Raw genomic sequence first — 14,168 nt, 5'->3', positions numbered from 1 at the left:
TTTTATAGATGAGTAAACCAAGGTTTGAGGAAGTTAAGTAATTTGCTGAAGAACACAGTCCAGAGCCTTAAGGAGCTGGAATTTGAAGCCTTGCAGGGTGATAGCAAGTCCAGTAAGTTGTCTTCTTAGTTTTCAAGTTAGAATCCAGTGAAGGTTTTTCCACTGTAGATCCAGAAAAGATAATTGAAACAGACCTACAAATAAAAACCAAAGCTTATTTTCCCATTTCTCGTTTCTTTTTTGGACAGACAATGTGAATAGCACTCTAACTTTTGTCACTCTGAGTGGGGAGCTCAGGGCCACGAGAGCAGAGGATGGTGTCGTCATGGATTTTCCTCTGTACCCAGCCCACCCCCAGGTTAGCTCTTACTAATTATCACCCTGAGCTGTGTACAACTACCACCTCACCTATTTCAGGATGATTTTGTCTCTTTTTCCCCCATTTAGGACTTCCATGAAGTAGAGGCCTTGATCAAGGTTGGTGAAAAGAATCCAGCTTGAGCTTGTATGATTTGGTCATTTGTTATTTGAACACAAAGGTTCAGTATTTGATCCCCAAAGATAGGGCTTCTACCAGTATAAATGTTCCAACTGAAGCTTGGATTGACAGTGCGTGGTGTATTTCAGGTTTGAATTTTAATATTTCATCTATTCAGTAGCAAGGTCAACTGCTTTTCCTTGACTGTTAGCTGTCAGCCTTGGTCTCCGGGGTGGAGTGCGGAGAAGAGGGACTGTGTCGTGGCAGACTGAGAGTGGAAGAACTGAGGGGGTGGGGGGAGGACAGAGAGTGGGACTTCTTCAGGACACTCTCGTCTCTGGAGGAGACCCATCTTCAGGTTGAGTTGGTATCCTTTTCTAGCAGAAGGCGAGCTATGGGCCTGAGCCGCGGCCATGCAAGTTCAGATGTGAGAGCTGGGGACTTCTGTAAGCAAGCAGAAGGGAAGAATGGAAACTGCCTGGTGCCTGGCAGTGCCCCCGGTGTCTGTGGTAGAAGGTGGGCCTGCGGTAGGAGGGCTGTGCTTCGATAGCAGAGACTAGGAAAACATGGCTGCCTCACAGAGAAGATGAGACACAGAGCCTGGGTGGGACTTCAATAAGAAGAAGAATAAATAATAGTAGAGACAATTTTGGTCTCCTCTATGCAGTCCCATGTGCTAAATGTTATACTTCTGTCATTTAATTCTCCATGTCCCTGGTGAGCTAGGAACTACTGTTGTCCCAAAGAGTTTCTGGAGGGCCAGTGTGGCCCCAGACGGCCAGGTGCTTAGTGTGCAGAGAAGGAAGAGCCCCGATTAGGAAAAAGGGAAAGGAGAAGACCTTTCCATGGAATGGGCTATTGTGGCTACCACCACAGCATTTATAATCTCTTTCGTGTCTTGCTTTATCTGTTTCCAAGGAGTGTAAACAAGCATAATGGATTCTGAGTTTACATTCCATCCCACCTGTGGCTCGAGATGTAGGGGTGAACTAAAGTCATACATGACTGCATTGAGCACCTTGGTAAGAAAATGGAAAATATTCATCATGGTAGGCTTGCTCATGGTAGAAGGAACCTAACATAGCCTCTCGAAGCCTCAAGGTCAACATTTGTAAAACAGAATAACGGAGTTCTTTATGAGTATTGTCATTTTGTGTTGCTTCTGAGAATGACACTTTCAAGTCAGCATAGGGACCCACAAAGAGAAGGGCAGGGTTTGAGAGACAGAAAAGCCCCAAAGAGCAGACGGGATCTGGCTGGGGAAGGCGCGTGTCTTAAGGAAGGGATGTTGATCAGCCAGTGGTCACAGAGGCAGAAAGGCCAGGTGCTACCCAAGGCGGAGGGAGCCTTCAACTGCAAGGGTTAGGACCATGAAGGCCCCCAGTGACTGCCACAGAATTGCTGTGTCATCACCATCAGCTCCACTGGATCACCTGGTAGCTGCGAGTGGTGCCTAAGGAAGACCTGGGGAGATTCATCCCCACGCCATCTCCCTCAGAAAACCAAGCCCAGAGAAACAGTGTTCATGGATTTGAGCAGGATTCTGTGCGCCACAGGCAGAATGAACCAAGGTGTCTTGAGGAAAGATGCTGGGGTTGATCTGCAACGTGGCTTCTAAGCGAAGGTGGCATCCTGGCCGAGGCCTCCACTGTGTGCCGCCAGTCATGCTGCAGGCCTGGTCTTGGCCATGTAGAGTGCTCTCCTTGCTGCTACACATCCTCCCCAGGGGTTCTTTGATTTAATCCTCACAACCACTCTATGAGGTGGGCATGAGGCCCTCTGTCTAAAGGTGGTAGACGTTAGGGGTTCAGAGTTTTGAGTCCAGGCTCAGGAGTCCTGTGTCAGAATGTGTGTGTGTGTGTGTGTATGTGTGTGGCCCTGGACCTCTCTCAATTTCCTTCTCTCTAGGGAAATACCCATTTGAAGGAGTGTGTTGTGGCATGTAAGAAGCCATTGAGTGCAGTGCTCACAGAGGAAAAACCAAAAGGACTCTGAAGGGCTTCTGTGGCAGGGAAACTGGCCACCCTTGAGCCGAGCCACCCTGTGAGTCTGCAGACTGAACCAACACTCTTGGACACTGCAGATGGTGGGGACAGAGCAGGGAGGTGGCTGGCTACAGCAGGTGCTTAGTGAGAGGTCGCTCCCTGTTTCAGGGGATCAAGGACTGGAGCAGGACACGCTCCTGAGGACTCTGTGTCTCTCTCCACAGACTGCCATCGGGGACACACTGGTCCAGGATGTCCGCTATTCTCCAGATATCCGAGGTCTGCTTGTCCGGCTCAGTGACAGCTACGACAGGTAAACGCGATCTTTAATCACGTCAGCACTTTGGGGAGGGCTGAGCTCCAGATTTACGGCTCTGGCTTGATCTGGCTGTGCTGACTGATGAAGCCAGAGAGTTTCCTGGTAGGATGACATTTCTACTTGTCTTGCCTCCCCCACGGCTGAGCTGCTTGGGCAAGCTGCAGCCTGGCCTGTGTGACAGAGTGGTTCAGGGCTGGTCTGTGAATTGGGTTTGTCCTGATCCATCTTGTTTATGAGCAAGGTCGTTTCTGGAGAACCTGAAGGTGAACACGAGCAATCTGCTGCAAGTTGAGAACACAGGGAAGGTCAAAGGACTCATTCTCACCCTCAAAGGAGAGCCTGGTGGGGAGACCCACGCCTTCGACTTTTACTCCAGATATTTTGCACCGTGGTATGGTGTGGCTGAAGATCCTGTAACAGGTACTTTTTACTTGAGTCGAGGGGAGGTTAGGAATAGGAGAAAAAGCTATTTAACTGTCCTTCATGTGACTTTTCAAGATGCTGGAGTTTTGGCCAGCGCCGCAGCTCACTAGGCTAATCCTCCGCCTAGTGGCGCCGGCACACCGGGTTCTAGTCCCGGTCGGGGCACCGGATTCTGTCCCGGTTGCCCCTCTTCCAGGCCAGCCCTCTGCTGTGGCCAGGGAGTGCAGTGGAGGATGGCCCAGGTGCTTGGGCCCTGCACCCCATGGGAGACCAGGAAAAGCACCTGGTTCCTGGCTCCTGCCATCGGATCAGCGCGGTGCGCCGGCCGCAGCGCGCCGGCCGCGGCGGCCATTGGAGGGTGAACCAACGGCAAAAGGAAGACCTTTCTCTCTGTCTCTCTCTCTCTCACTGTCCACTCTGCCTGTCAAAAAAAAAAAAAAAAAAAAAGATGCTGGAGTTTTGAGTTGCCTTTGTTTCTTTTTTTTCTTTCTTTCTTTCTTTTTTTTTTTTTTTGACAGGCAGAGTGGACAGTGAGAGAGAGAGACAGAGAGAAAGGTCTTCCTTTGCCATTGGTTCACTCTCCAATGGCCGCCGCAGCCGGCGCACCGCATTGATCCGAAGGCAGGAGCCAGGTGCTTCTCCTGGTCTCCCATGGGGTGCAGGGCCCAAGCACTTGGGCCATCCTCCACTGCACTCCCTGGCCACAGCAGAGAGCTGGCCTGGAAGAGGGGCAACCGGGACAGTATCCGGTGCCCCAACCGGGACTAGAACCTGGTGTGCCGGTGCCACTAGGCAGAGGATTAGCCTATTGAGCCGCGGCGCCAGCCCGCCTTTGTTTCTGTCTCTCTCTCTCTCTCTCCCCCTCCTCCTAGACCCTCACTGAAGTCACATGTGAAAAACAAAGGAGGCAGAACAGCAAGCTTATAGCTAAGTGCCTGACAGCCTGGGTTTGCATTCCTAGCATCTTACCTCTCGACCTCCAGCATGTGCTTAATTTTTTTTAAAGATTTATTTATTTATTTGAGAGGCAGAGTTAGAGAGGCATGGAAAGAGAGAGAGAGAGAGAGAGAGAGAGAGAGAGAGATCTTCCATCTGCTGGTTCACTCCCCAGATGGCCACAATGGCTGGAGCTATGCTGATCCAAAGCCAGGAGCCAGGAGCTTCTTCCAGGTCTCCCGCATGTGTGCAGGGGCCCAAGCACTTGAGCCATCTTCCACTGCTTTCCCAGGCACTTTAGCAGGGAGCAGGATCAGAAGTGGAACAACCAGGACTTGAATCGGCCCCCATATGGGATGCTGGCACTGCAGACGGTGGTTTTACCTGCTGTGCCACAATGCCAGCTCCGTGGCTTAACTTTTTAAAGACTCAGTTCCCTCCTTGACAAAATGTGGGTGATACCTCATAGGGTCCTATAAACACAAGGTACATTCAATGGTTAGTGAAGTGCCTGGCCCGCAGTAAACACCCGTTAATAGCAGCTAGACTGGCTGCCTGAGCCAACACCTCCAGAACTTCCACCAGACCTATGCAAAGGGATGAAATCAAGGGAGGGCAGGAGTCGTGCCTCCTACTTTCCTTCTTGCTGAGAACAGTGAGAAGGAAAGGGTGGGCACTTGACGGGGGAGGCTGCTGTTTGGGACAGTGTCTAGGACCGACAGGCTGGGCAGAGGCCTGGGGCCTCCTGTGGTGGTCACACGGAGGGGCTGGGATGGCTTCAGCACCTTCACTTAGTTACTCTCTGAGGGAAAAAAAAGATCACATAGAATTCAAAGCTCAGAAAATAAACACTTTTAAAGACTCAGGGGGCCGGCGCCGCAGCTCAATAGGCTAATCCTCCGCCTAGCGGCGCCGGCACACCGGGGTTCTAGTCCTGGTTGGGGTGCCGGATTCTGTCCCGGTTGCCCCTCTTCCAGGCCAGCTCTCTGCTGTGGCCAGGGAGTGCAGTGGAGGATGGCCCAAGTGCTTGGGCCCTGAACCCCATGGGAGACCAGGAGAAGCACCTGGCTCCTGGCTTCGGATCAGCGCGATGCGCTGGCCGCAGTGCGCGGGCCGCGGCGGCCATTGGAGGGTGAACCAACGGCAAAGGAAGACCTTTCTCTCTGTCTCTCTCTCTCTCACTGTCCACTCTGCCTGTCAAAAAAAAAAAAAAAAAAAAAAAAAAAAAAAGACTCAGGAAAATACCCAGCAATATCCAACTAGTCCAGCACAGTCCTTCCCGGCGGAAGAGAAGTACTGAGCAGATTTGCACATGCAGCGGCTTCTCAGAGATCTTAACTGGCACGGAGGGCAGTGTTCCCCTGTGACAGTGCTTCTCTAGAGTGTGACGATCTTTGGATGGAGATGACCCACCATCCAGGTTTGCTTGGGATTGAAGTTTTTCTTGGGAAGTGGAACTTTGAATGCTAAAACCAGGCCAAGGGGGCGGGCGCTGTGGTGCAACAGGTTAAGCTACCACTTGGGATATCCACATCCCATATCACAGTGCTGGTTTGAGTCCTGGCTACTCTGCTTCCAATCCAGCTTCTACTAAGGCAGCAGGTGATGGCTCAATTATCTGGGCCCCTTCTACCTACTTGGGAGACCTAGATGGAGTTCTAGACTCTTGAATGAACCAATGGATAGAAAATTGATTTCTCTCCTTCTCTCTCTCTCTCTGCCTTTTAGGTAGATGAAAATAAGCATTAACAAACAAACAAACAAAGAAAACCCTAAAAACAGCCCATGCCTCAAGAAGTTGAGTCCCTGACTCCACATGGGGGACCTGGATTTTGTTCCTGGCTCCTGGCTTCAGACTGCCCCAGCTCTGGCAGTTGGGAACATTTGGGTAATGAATCATCAAGCAGATCTCTCTCTCTCCCCCCCGCCCCCACCCTTTGATACTCTGCCTTTCTAATAAATGATTTTTTTAAAAAAATGAAAATAAATAAATAAATATCATTTTAAAGACCCCAGCACAGTCTTGAACCACCCGGGATGGTTGGCCACCCTGCCCGGACCCCATAACATGGAATACATGTTCCTGAATGGGGGAAGATGGGAGCTTTTCCTCTCTGTTCTTTTCTCTCCCAAAGATGTTTCTATCGGTTATTACTTTCTTGGTTTTTTTTTTTATATATATATTATTTATTTATTTGAGAGGCAGAGTTAGAGAGCGAGGGAGAGACAGAGTCTTCCATCCACTGGCTTACTCCCCAAATGGCTCCAACAGCCGGAGCTGGGCTGATCTGAAGCCAGGAGCCAGGAGCTTCTTCCAGGTCTCCCATGTGGGTGCAGGGGCCCAAGCACTTGGGCCATCCTCCACTGCAATCCCAGGCCACAGCAGAGAGCTGGATGGGAAGAGGAGCAGCTGGTGCCCATATGGTATGCCAGCACCACAGGCAAAGGCTTAACCTACTACACCACAGTGCTGGCCCCTGACTTTATGTTTTGTTTCTTCATGTTAATGTCTAATTTCTGACATAAACTTAGGGTACAATCATGTGAAAAACCACCTGACAATTAGAAGGTTCTTTTGACTCCGTTGAAGATTTGTCTTTTTGTCAGTGTTCCCCCCTTTCCTGGCAAATCACTGTAGAGGTAAGGAGAAAGATGCAGCAGGTTAAACCATTGCCTGTGTCGCTGGCATCCCATATCAGAGACCATTTCAAGTCCTAGCTATTCCAGTTCCAATCCAGCTTCCTGCTAATGCACCTGGAAAGGCAGTGGAAGATGATGTAAGTACTTGGGCCCCTGCCACTCATGTGGGAGACCAGGATGGAGTTCCTGGTTCTTGGCTTCTACCTGGCCTAGTCATAGCTGTTGTGGCCATTTGGGGGAGTGAACCAGTAAATGGAAGATCTCTCTGTTTCTGTCTCTCTTTCCCTCTCTCTGCCTTTCAAATAAATAAATAAATCCTTTCCTTTTTTCTTTTTTAAAAAAAACAAACTCTGCAGTTTAATTCTGCTGTCAGAAGCTGTCAGACATATTTGATACATAATTTGATGGAGTTTAGCCATATATTCTGTGTCTACTTTTCCATCTTTGTTCACAATTCCACATTCTGCTGTATCCTGGCCAACATAACGATTAGGTGATTTTTAAAAAAGATTTATTTATTTGAAAGTCAGAGTTACAGAGAGGGAGAGAGAAAGAGAGAGAGAGAGAGAGAGAGAGAGAGAATCTTGCATCCACTGGTTCATTCTCCAGATGGCTACAATAGCTGGAGCTGGACCAGGCTGAGGCTAGGAGCCAGGAGCTTCTTCCGGGTCTTTTCTGGGTGCAGAGGCCAAAGCACTTGGGCCATCTTCTGCTGCTTTTCCATTAGCAAAGAGCTAGATTGGAAGTGGAACAGCCAGGACTAAAATCCGTACCCATCTGGGATGTTAGTGTCACAGGCAATGGCTTTACGCACATAGTTACCCTTGTTTTTTTCTGGGACTCTCTGTCTTAACTTTTTGCTTCGTTTTAGGATCTGCACACACTGTCCTCAGCAGCTACTGGTCCCAGCAGCTGGGCAAGAAAGAAATGCGTGGTAGGGTAACTCTTTTCCAAGTTCTTTGTTATTTTCCTAACTCTGAGATCATATTCCTTCTCTACCGTTTCCCTTGAAAATACAATAAAGCATTGTGTATTACGCCCATGAAAATGAAATAAATCCCTCCTCCCTTGATCATATTGCACCTCTGCCTCATCCAGCACAAAATTATCTCTGATACAGTAAGTGCCCCAGTAAATGTTGATTGAGTAAGATTCACTTGCTGGATAACTGACACAGAGAGGTGACATAACGTGGTAAGTTGAGACTGGACAATCACCGAGTTTCCTTACTGCTGTTGCTAGTCACAGGAGTGAATCAAGGAAATTGTCTGCAGAGCCAGTCCCCTAGAGATTAGTATATTGCTCAGGGGTGTAGAAAAGAGACTGCAGCCAATATGGCAGCCGCTCTGCCCCGATCATCACAGCAGAACCTGACCCTACAGGAAGGAGATCTTACTCAGCAGGAGGGGCAGGCCTCGGTGACCCTGATGTGGAGATGGCAGAGCCGCTGCTTTCCTTCCTTGGGAGGAGGGGTCTAATTATTCTCCTAAACTCTGAGCTCTGGGAAGGCTGAGGCTGAGCCTCCTTTGGGTGCCTGGTCCATGGCGTTGCTTGAATATGAGCGAGTGAGCAAACTCTCTCTGTCCTATTCGGAGCTGAGATGGGGCCTTCTCAGGAGGGCCAAGACCACCGCCCCTCTGCATCTTCGTAGAATGAGAGCCTGTGACACTTTCTCTTCTCACGCATGCTAGCTTCCTCCCAGACTCCACAGCTGGGGTTGACTGGCCCATTATGGGGAGCAGCAAAAGAGGTGACCCAGGAGGGGAAGATGTGGAGCTGTGTTTTCTGTAGATAAATTGCATTTGTGCCCATCTCAGTCTTCAGGAGAATGGGGTTGAGGGTGGGCAGTACCATGGACAGGTGATGGAATCTGTTCACGCATAGACCTGCGAGGGCTCTAGGGTTTGTAATAAGAGATCTTTCACTGTGTTCTGTTAATTTAATACAGGGAAAAAGGAATTCCTGTGGGACTCATCCTATGTTCCTTTTAGCCTTTCAGTGTTCCTGCCGAGGAGGAGAACTGAAGTTATCCCTGTGTTCAGATGGACGAGTTGACATTAGGGGAGACGCCGCTGTTGTGGTGGAGGGCACGCTGTCTGTCTAGGAATGGCTGCACTGGGATGCCACTATCTCTAGTGACAGCATTTTCTGCATAAAAAGAAATGCAAGGGGCTGGCTGTCTTTAGCAAACTCACATAGTGGGCAGTAACCAGCTTGATTGTTGTGTTAAAACAGGAAAATTAAGACATACTAGTGGAGATTTGATAATGCTTCCAGATTAATTAACTAATGAAGTTTTGGCTCCACTCATTAGTGTATTTGAAATGTAGTCTATAACAGAGAAAAATCTTGTCACTTATTTTGATTATGCTGACTGGTCAGAGAATGAGGAATGCATTTATGAAGAGTGAGGTTAAATCATTTAAACTTAGGGGCAAGTACCTGGTAGAATATTTTGTAGCTATTAAAAAACATAATAACTGGCCGGCGCCTTGGCTCAATAGGCTAATCCTCCGCCTTGCGGCGCCGGCACACCGGGTTCTAGTCCCAGTCGGGGCGCCGGATTCTGTCCCGGTTGCCCCTCTTCCAGGCCAGCTCTCTGCTATGACCAGGGAGTGCAGTGGAGGATGGCCCAGGTGCTTGGGCCCTGCACCCCATGGGAGACCAGGAAAAAGCACCTGGATCCTGGCTCCTGCCATCGGATCAGCGCGGTGCACAGCCTGCAGCGGCGGCCATTGGAGGGTGAACCAACGGCAAAGGAAGACCCTTTCTCTCTCTGTCTCTCTCTCTCACTGTCCACTCTGCCTGTCAAAAATAAAAAAATAATAATAAAAATAAAAAAAAACATAATAACTATGTGGAAATATAGAAAAAATTTCATGATGACTATTAAGTAAAGAAAGCTATAATAAGGCCACAAAATGTTAGCAATGCTTTACTAAGTGTGTAGAGAATGTGAATTTATATGAACAGGCATGGGCCATGAAAATAGCCAAGTGAAAACAGTTTGTGTGTGTGTGGGGTGGTTTAAGATCAGGAGTAATTTTAACATATTTGAAAAGTTATTTCTTCTGTTGTTGCTCCATGTACATTAACCAGGACAAAACCCAGAAAATCTTAAAAAGTGTGTTTTAGGCTGCTTCCTGTGGTTGTAAAATTAAACACTGAAACTATGGAAACTTTTTTCATGACTTGTGGCATTAGAGTGCTAACTTAAAAGGGTTAATTAATTAATTAATTAAATGGGTTTTATCATACCTGCAAGTTTAGTTAAGACTATGGTGTTGAATCTCCATAGGGTAGTTGACTTTGGGATGGGGACTTTCTCGAGTTGTCAAGAGAGTATTTGTGTAAGATGATCTCATTGATGGCAATTCTCAACCAGCTCAAAACTGCAGGGAATCAGTTAGGAATTCCTGTTGGGTACCTTAATTACTACCATGCTTCCCCTTATTACCTATTTTTTCTCAGTGTAGCAGCAATCTTATGTTTACCCTGAATTCCAACAGAGTGAGTCACTTCAGCATGTTCAGTGCCTCAGCTCACTGAACGATCAGTGCTCTCCCACAGACCTTGCCACTCATCAGCACACACCCTCAGGACATCATTCCGAGGCGGGAGCCACTGGAGGGTTTTCTCTAAATGGGAGGCTTTCCTGAGCTGGGCTGGAACAATAGGAAGAATTTTGTATAACTGCATGGTTGGATGGGCACTGAGGTCTGTCCTTTTCTTCTCTTTTCTTTTCCTTTCCTTTTCCTTTTCTCCTTTCTCCTTTCTCCTTTCTCCTTTCCTTTCCTTTCCTTTCCTTTCCGTTTCGTTTACTTGGTAGACATAGAGAGGGGCAGATAGAGAAGAGAGACAGAGAATTTCCATCCACAAGCTCCTTCTCCCAAGTGCCTGCAATGACTGGGGCTGAGCTGGAGCTGATGGTAGGAACCAGGCACAGTCTAGTTCTCCTACATGGGTGACAGGTACTCAATTACTGGAGCCATCACTGCTCCCCCAGGCCCTGCACTGGCAGGAAGCTGGAATTAAGCGGGCGTCTTAACTGCTAGGCTACGTGCCCACTCCTAAGCTCTTACTAGGCATTTTTGGGAAGCAAGTCCCTGAGATGATTCCTACTTCCTGAGCCAGCCTCCAGAGTGGCTTCTGCGGTGCAGCCCTGCACAGTCCCCTCCCTCTCTGCACCGGGGTTGGTTTGCAAGACCAATATTTTTACATGAAAGATTGCTATTTGTAGTATCAGAGTTGACTTTTCTTTCTATATTTTCAAAATATATATCCACTTTAAAAAAAACTGATTTATTTGTTTTAATGGTGGAATGACAGAGAAAAGGAGAGACACACACACACACAGAGATATCTTCTATCTCTGCGAATGGCTTCAACAGCCATGTCTGGGCCAGGCCAACGCCAGGAGCCAGGAATGTCATCCCAGTCTCCCACATGGGTAGTAGGGGCCAAACAGTTGGGCCACCTTCTGCTGCTGTCCCAGGTACATTAGCCAGAAGCTGAATCGGATGTGGAACAGCCAGAACTTGAACCAGAAGCAGGGGCTTAACCTCTTAATGTTATCACAGTGGCAATTGAATTTCCACCTGAGTTTTAGAGGGGACATTCAGACCAGATACCATGTAATAGATTACATCAGAGCATTCTCTCCCCTCTTTGCATTTCTGTTTAGGAAACCAAATTATAATCGGAAAACTACTTGGTGACTGTGGAGCCAGAACGAGGAGAGTCAGTAAAATAGGCTTAAATGGCAGATGTCATCAAGACGTGATAACAGTGCCTTAGAATCACCACTTCAGCAGGGCTTGAGAATGCCAGTGTGCTGCATTCAATTTGCTTGAATTTGTGCATGCTCAGGTCAGGGCCAGATATGACTTTAATGATTTTGGAAGAACCACAATCCCTAATTCAAGTCAACAACTTCATCCAGCACACAAACAGTGTTGTATTCCAGTGCTATAGAAAAACATGGAACCAGAGTGCCTGGGTTTGAGTTCTGGCTTCACTTCTGATTCTAGCTTCCAACTAATGCACATCTGGGATGCAGCAGATGATGGCCCAATACTTGAGTCCCTGCCACCCACCAGGGAGACCTGGACTGAGTTCACAGCTCCTGGCTTTGGTCTTGTCCAGTCCAGGCTGTCACAGGCATTTGAGATGTGAACCAGAGGGTGGGTATTCTCTCTCTCTACCTTTCAAATAAACATTGAAAATAAATGAATAAAAATTTATTTAGAAAAAAAGGAAAATGAGCATGCTGGGCTGGTGGATGGGTTTATCTGTCTCCCATGCTAAACAGGTCTATGGATTTTCAAAGTCGATTTAGTGACACTCAATTTCTGCCTAATGCACTCTGGTGGCTGGACTCCAAAGCAGCTTCTGGGGTGTGGGCCCTATGCAGTCCCCTCCCTCTCTGCACTAGGGTTGGTCTGCAAGACCAATAGACTAAAGAGAAGTGATGGTATGTCACTTCTGATATTTGGTTACAAAAGCCTGCATCTTCTGTTTTGGTTAATATCTGCCTGTTTCTTCTGGATCACTTGCCCTGTGGGAAGCCAGCTGCCTCATCATGAGCAGCGGGGTGGGGTAGGGGATTGTACTTCCAGCCACCTGCCACACAAATGAGCTTAAAAGCAGATCCTCAGCCCCAGATGACTGCCTACACCTTGACAGTCGCCTTGCGGGCCTCCCCAAGACACAGGCCCCCAGATAAGCTGCTCCAGATTCCTGCTCACAGAAACCGAGACAATTAATGCCTGTTCAAACTTACTAAATCGTGAGGTGATTTGTTTTGTAGCAATAGATAATGAGTAAACATAATGCTGTTTATATAGTTTCATTATTAATTTTATTATGGAAATTTCAATCATACTCAGAAGTAGAAACAAGCCCCCACAAACTTATCACCCAGATTCAACAATAAAAATATTTTAAAAATATTATTTGACACCTAATATCTATATGATCACTTTAAATTTTTTTTTTTTTTAATTTGACAGGTAGAGTTATAGACAGTGAGAGAGAGACAGAGAGAAAGGTCTTCCTTCCATTGGTTTACTCCTTAAATGGCCACTATGACTGGCACTGCACCGATCCGAAGCCAGGAGCCAGGTACTTCTTCCTGGCCTCCCATGTGGGTGCAGGGGCCCATGCACTTGAGCCATCCTCCATTGCCCTCCCGGGCCACAGCAGAGAGCTGGACTGGAAGAGGAGCAACCGAGACTAGAACCCGGCACCCATATGGGATGCCGGCACCACAAGCGGAGGATTAACCAAGTGAGCTATGGTGCCGGCCCCAATATATATGATCACTTTAACACTTAAGATGGCATTTTTACAACCCAGCTTAATGGGATTTGGGGTCCCATGGCAAGTTTAAATGTTAAAGTGATCATATAGATAGGATTAAGTGTTAAAGGGATCATATAAATAAGATCAAATGTCTGGTAATAATAGATGGAATTAAAAAGGAAAGAATGTTCCAACATGGGAAGCAGTCCACACAGCAGACTCATAGAATGACAATTGCTTTAAATAGCACTCTGACCTCAGAATCAGCCCTTAAGACATTCTGGCCTGGTTGAAAAGCCCACGAGAGCATTTCAGGCATGAAAAGCCAAGACACTGTGGTGAAAAAAAAAGTCTTACATGAAGGACCTCTGTGGGTGAGACCCCAGTGGGAAGAAGAGGCCATCAAAGAAGGATGTACTTTTCTCTGAAGGGAGGAGAGAACTTCAACTTTGCTTATTGCCCTATCTAAATACCGATGGAGATTGTGGATTCAAAAGGCTTCCATAGCCTTGGCAGCTCATGTCAAGAGCCTCGGAGGCTGGCGCCGCAGCTCAATAGGCTAATCCTCCGCCTTGCGGTGCCGGCACACTGGGTTCTAGTCCTAGTTGGGGCACCAGATTCTGTCCCGGTTGCTCCATTTCCTGTCCAGCTCTCTGCTGTGGCCTGGGAGTGCAGTGGAGGGTGGCCCAAGTCCTTGTCCCTGCACCCACATGGGAGACCAGGAAAAGCACCTGGCTCCTGCCTTCGGATCAGCGCAGTGCACTGGCCGCAGCAGCCAGCCATTGGTGGGGTGAACCAATGGAAAAGGAAGACCTTTCTCTCTCTCTTTCTCACTGTCCACTCTGCCTGTCAAAAAAAGAAAAAAAAAGAGCCTCGGGTGATCACTGACATCATACTTAAGAGTGTTAATTGTTGGCCGGCACCGCGGCTCACTAGGCTAATCCTCTGCCTTGCGGCGCCGGCACACCAAGTTCTAGTCCCGGTCTGGGCACCGGATTCTGTCCCGGTTGCCCCTCTTCCAGGCCAGCTCTCTGCTGTGGCCAGGGAGTGCAGTGGAGGATGGCCTAAGTACTTGGGCCCTGCA

General features: G+C 48.2%; 1 protein-coding gene across 7 annotated transcripts in view; it reads left to right on the top strand.

The window, feature by feature from the left end:
* Positions 1–10,050, top strand: part of PBLD (phenazine biosynthesis like protein domain containing) — a 41,320-nt gene extending 31,270 nt beyond the window's left edge. For 4 of the 7 annotated variants that reach the window (XM_089314946.1, XM_089314944.1, XM_089314945.1 and 1 more), the window contains 6 exons: positions 249–358; positions 448–477; positions 2,688–2,776; positions 3,024–3,202; positions 7,653–7,715; positions 8,773–10,050. In XM_089314946.1, the coding sequence (XP_089171072.1) occupies positions 326–358; positions 448–477; positions 2,688–2,776; positions 3,024–3,202; positions 7,653–7,715; positions 8,773–8,885 (507 nt within the window). In that variant the 5' untranslated portion in view covers positions 249–325 and the 3' untranslated portion in view covers positions 8,886–10,050. Of the gene's footprint in view, positions 1–248; positions 359–447; positions 478–1,396; positions 1,501–2,386; positions 2,522–2,687; positions 2,777–3,023; positions 3,203–7,652; positions 7,716–8,772 lie in introns of those variants that run through there. The other 3 variants (XR_016222210.1, XR_016222211.1, XR_016222212.1) reach the window with 2 other exon arrangements.
* The last annotated feature ends 4,118 nt before the right edge of the window (positions 10,051–14,168 follow it).

This window comes from Oryctolagus cuniculus, chromosome 15 (assembly GCF_051225735.1).
Source record: "Oryctolagus cuniculus isolate XC-2025 breed Fujian yellow rabbit chromosome 15, ASM5122573v1, whole genome shotgun sequence".
In the NCBI taxonomy this organism is placed as follows: Eukaryota; Metazoa; Chordata; class Mammalia; order Lagomorpha; family Leporidae; genus Oryctolagus; species Oryctolagus cuniculus.
Note: the sequence above shows the minus strand (reverse complement) of the source record. Positions and strands in the feature narration are given on the sequence as shown.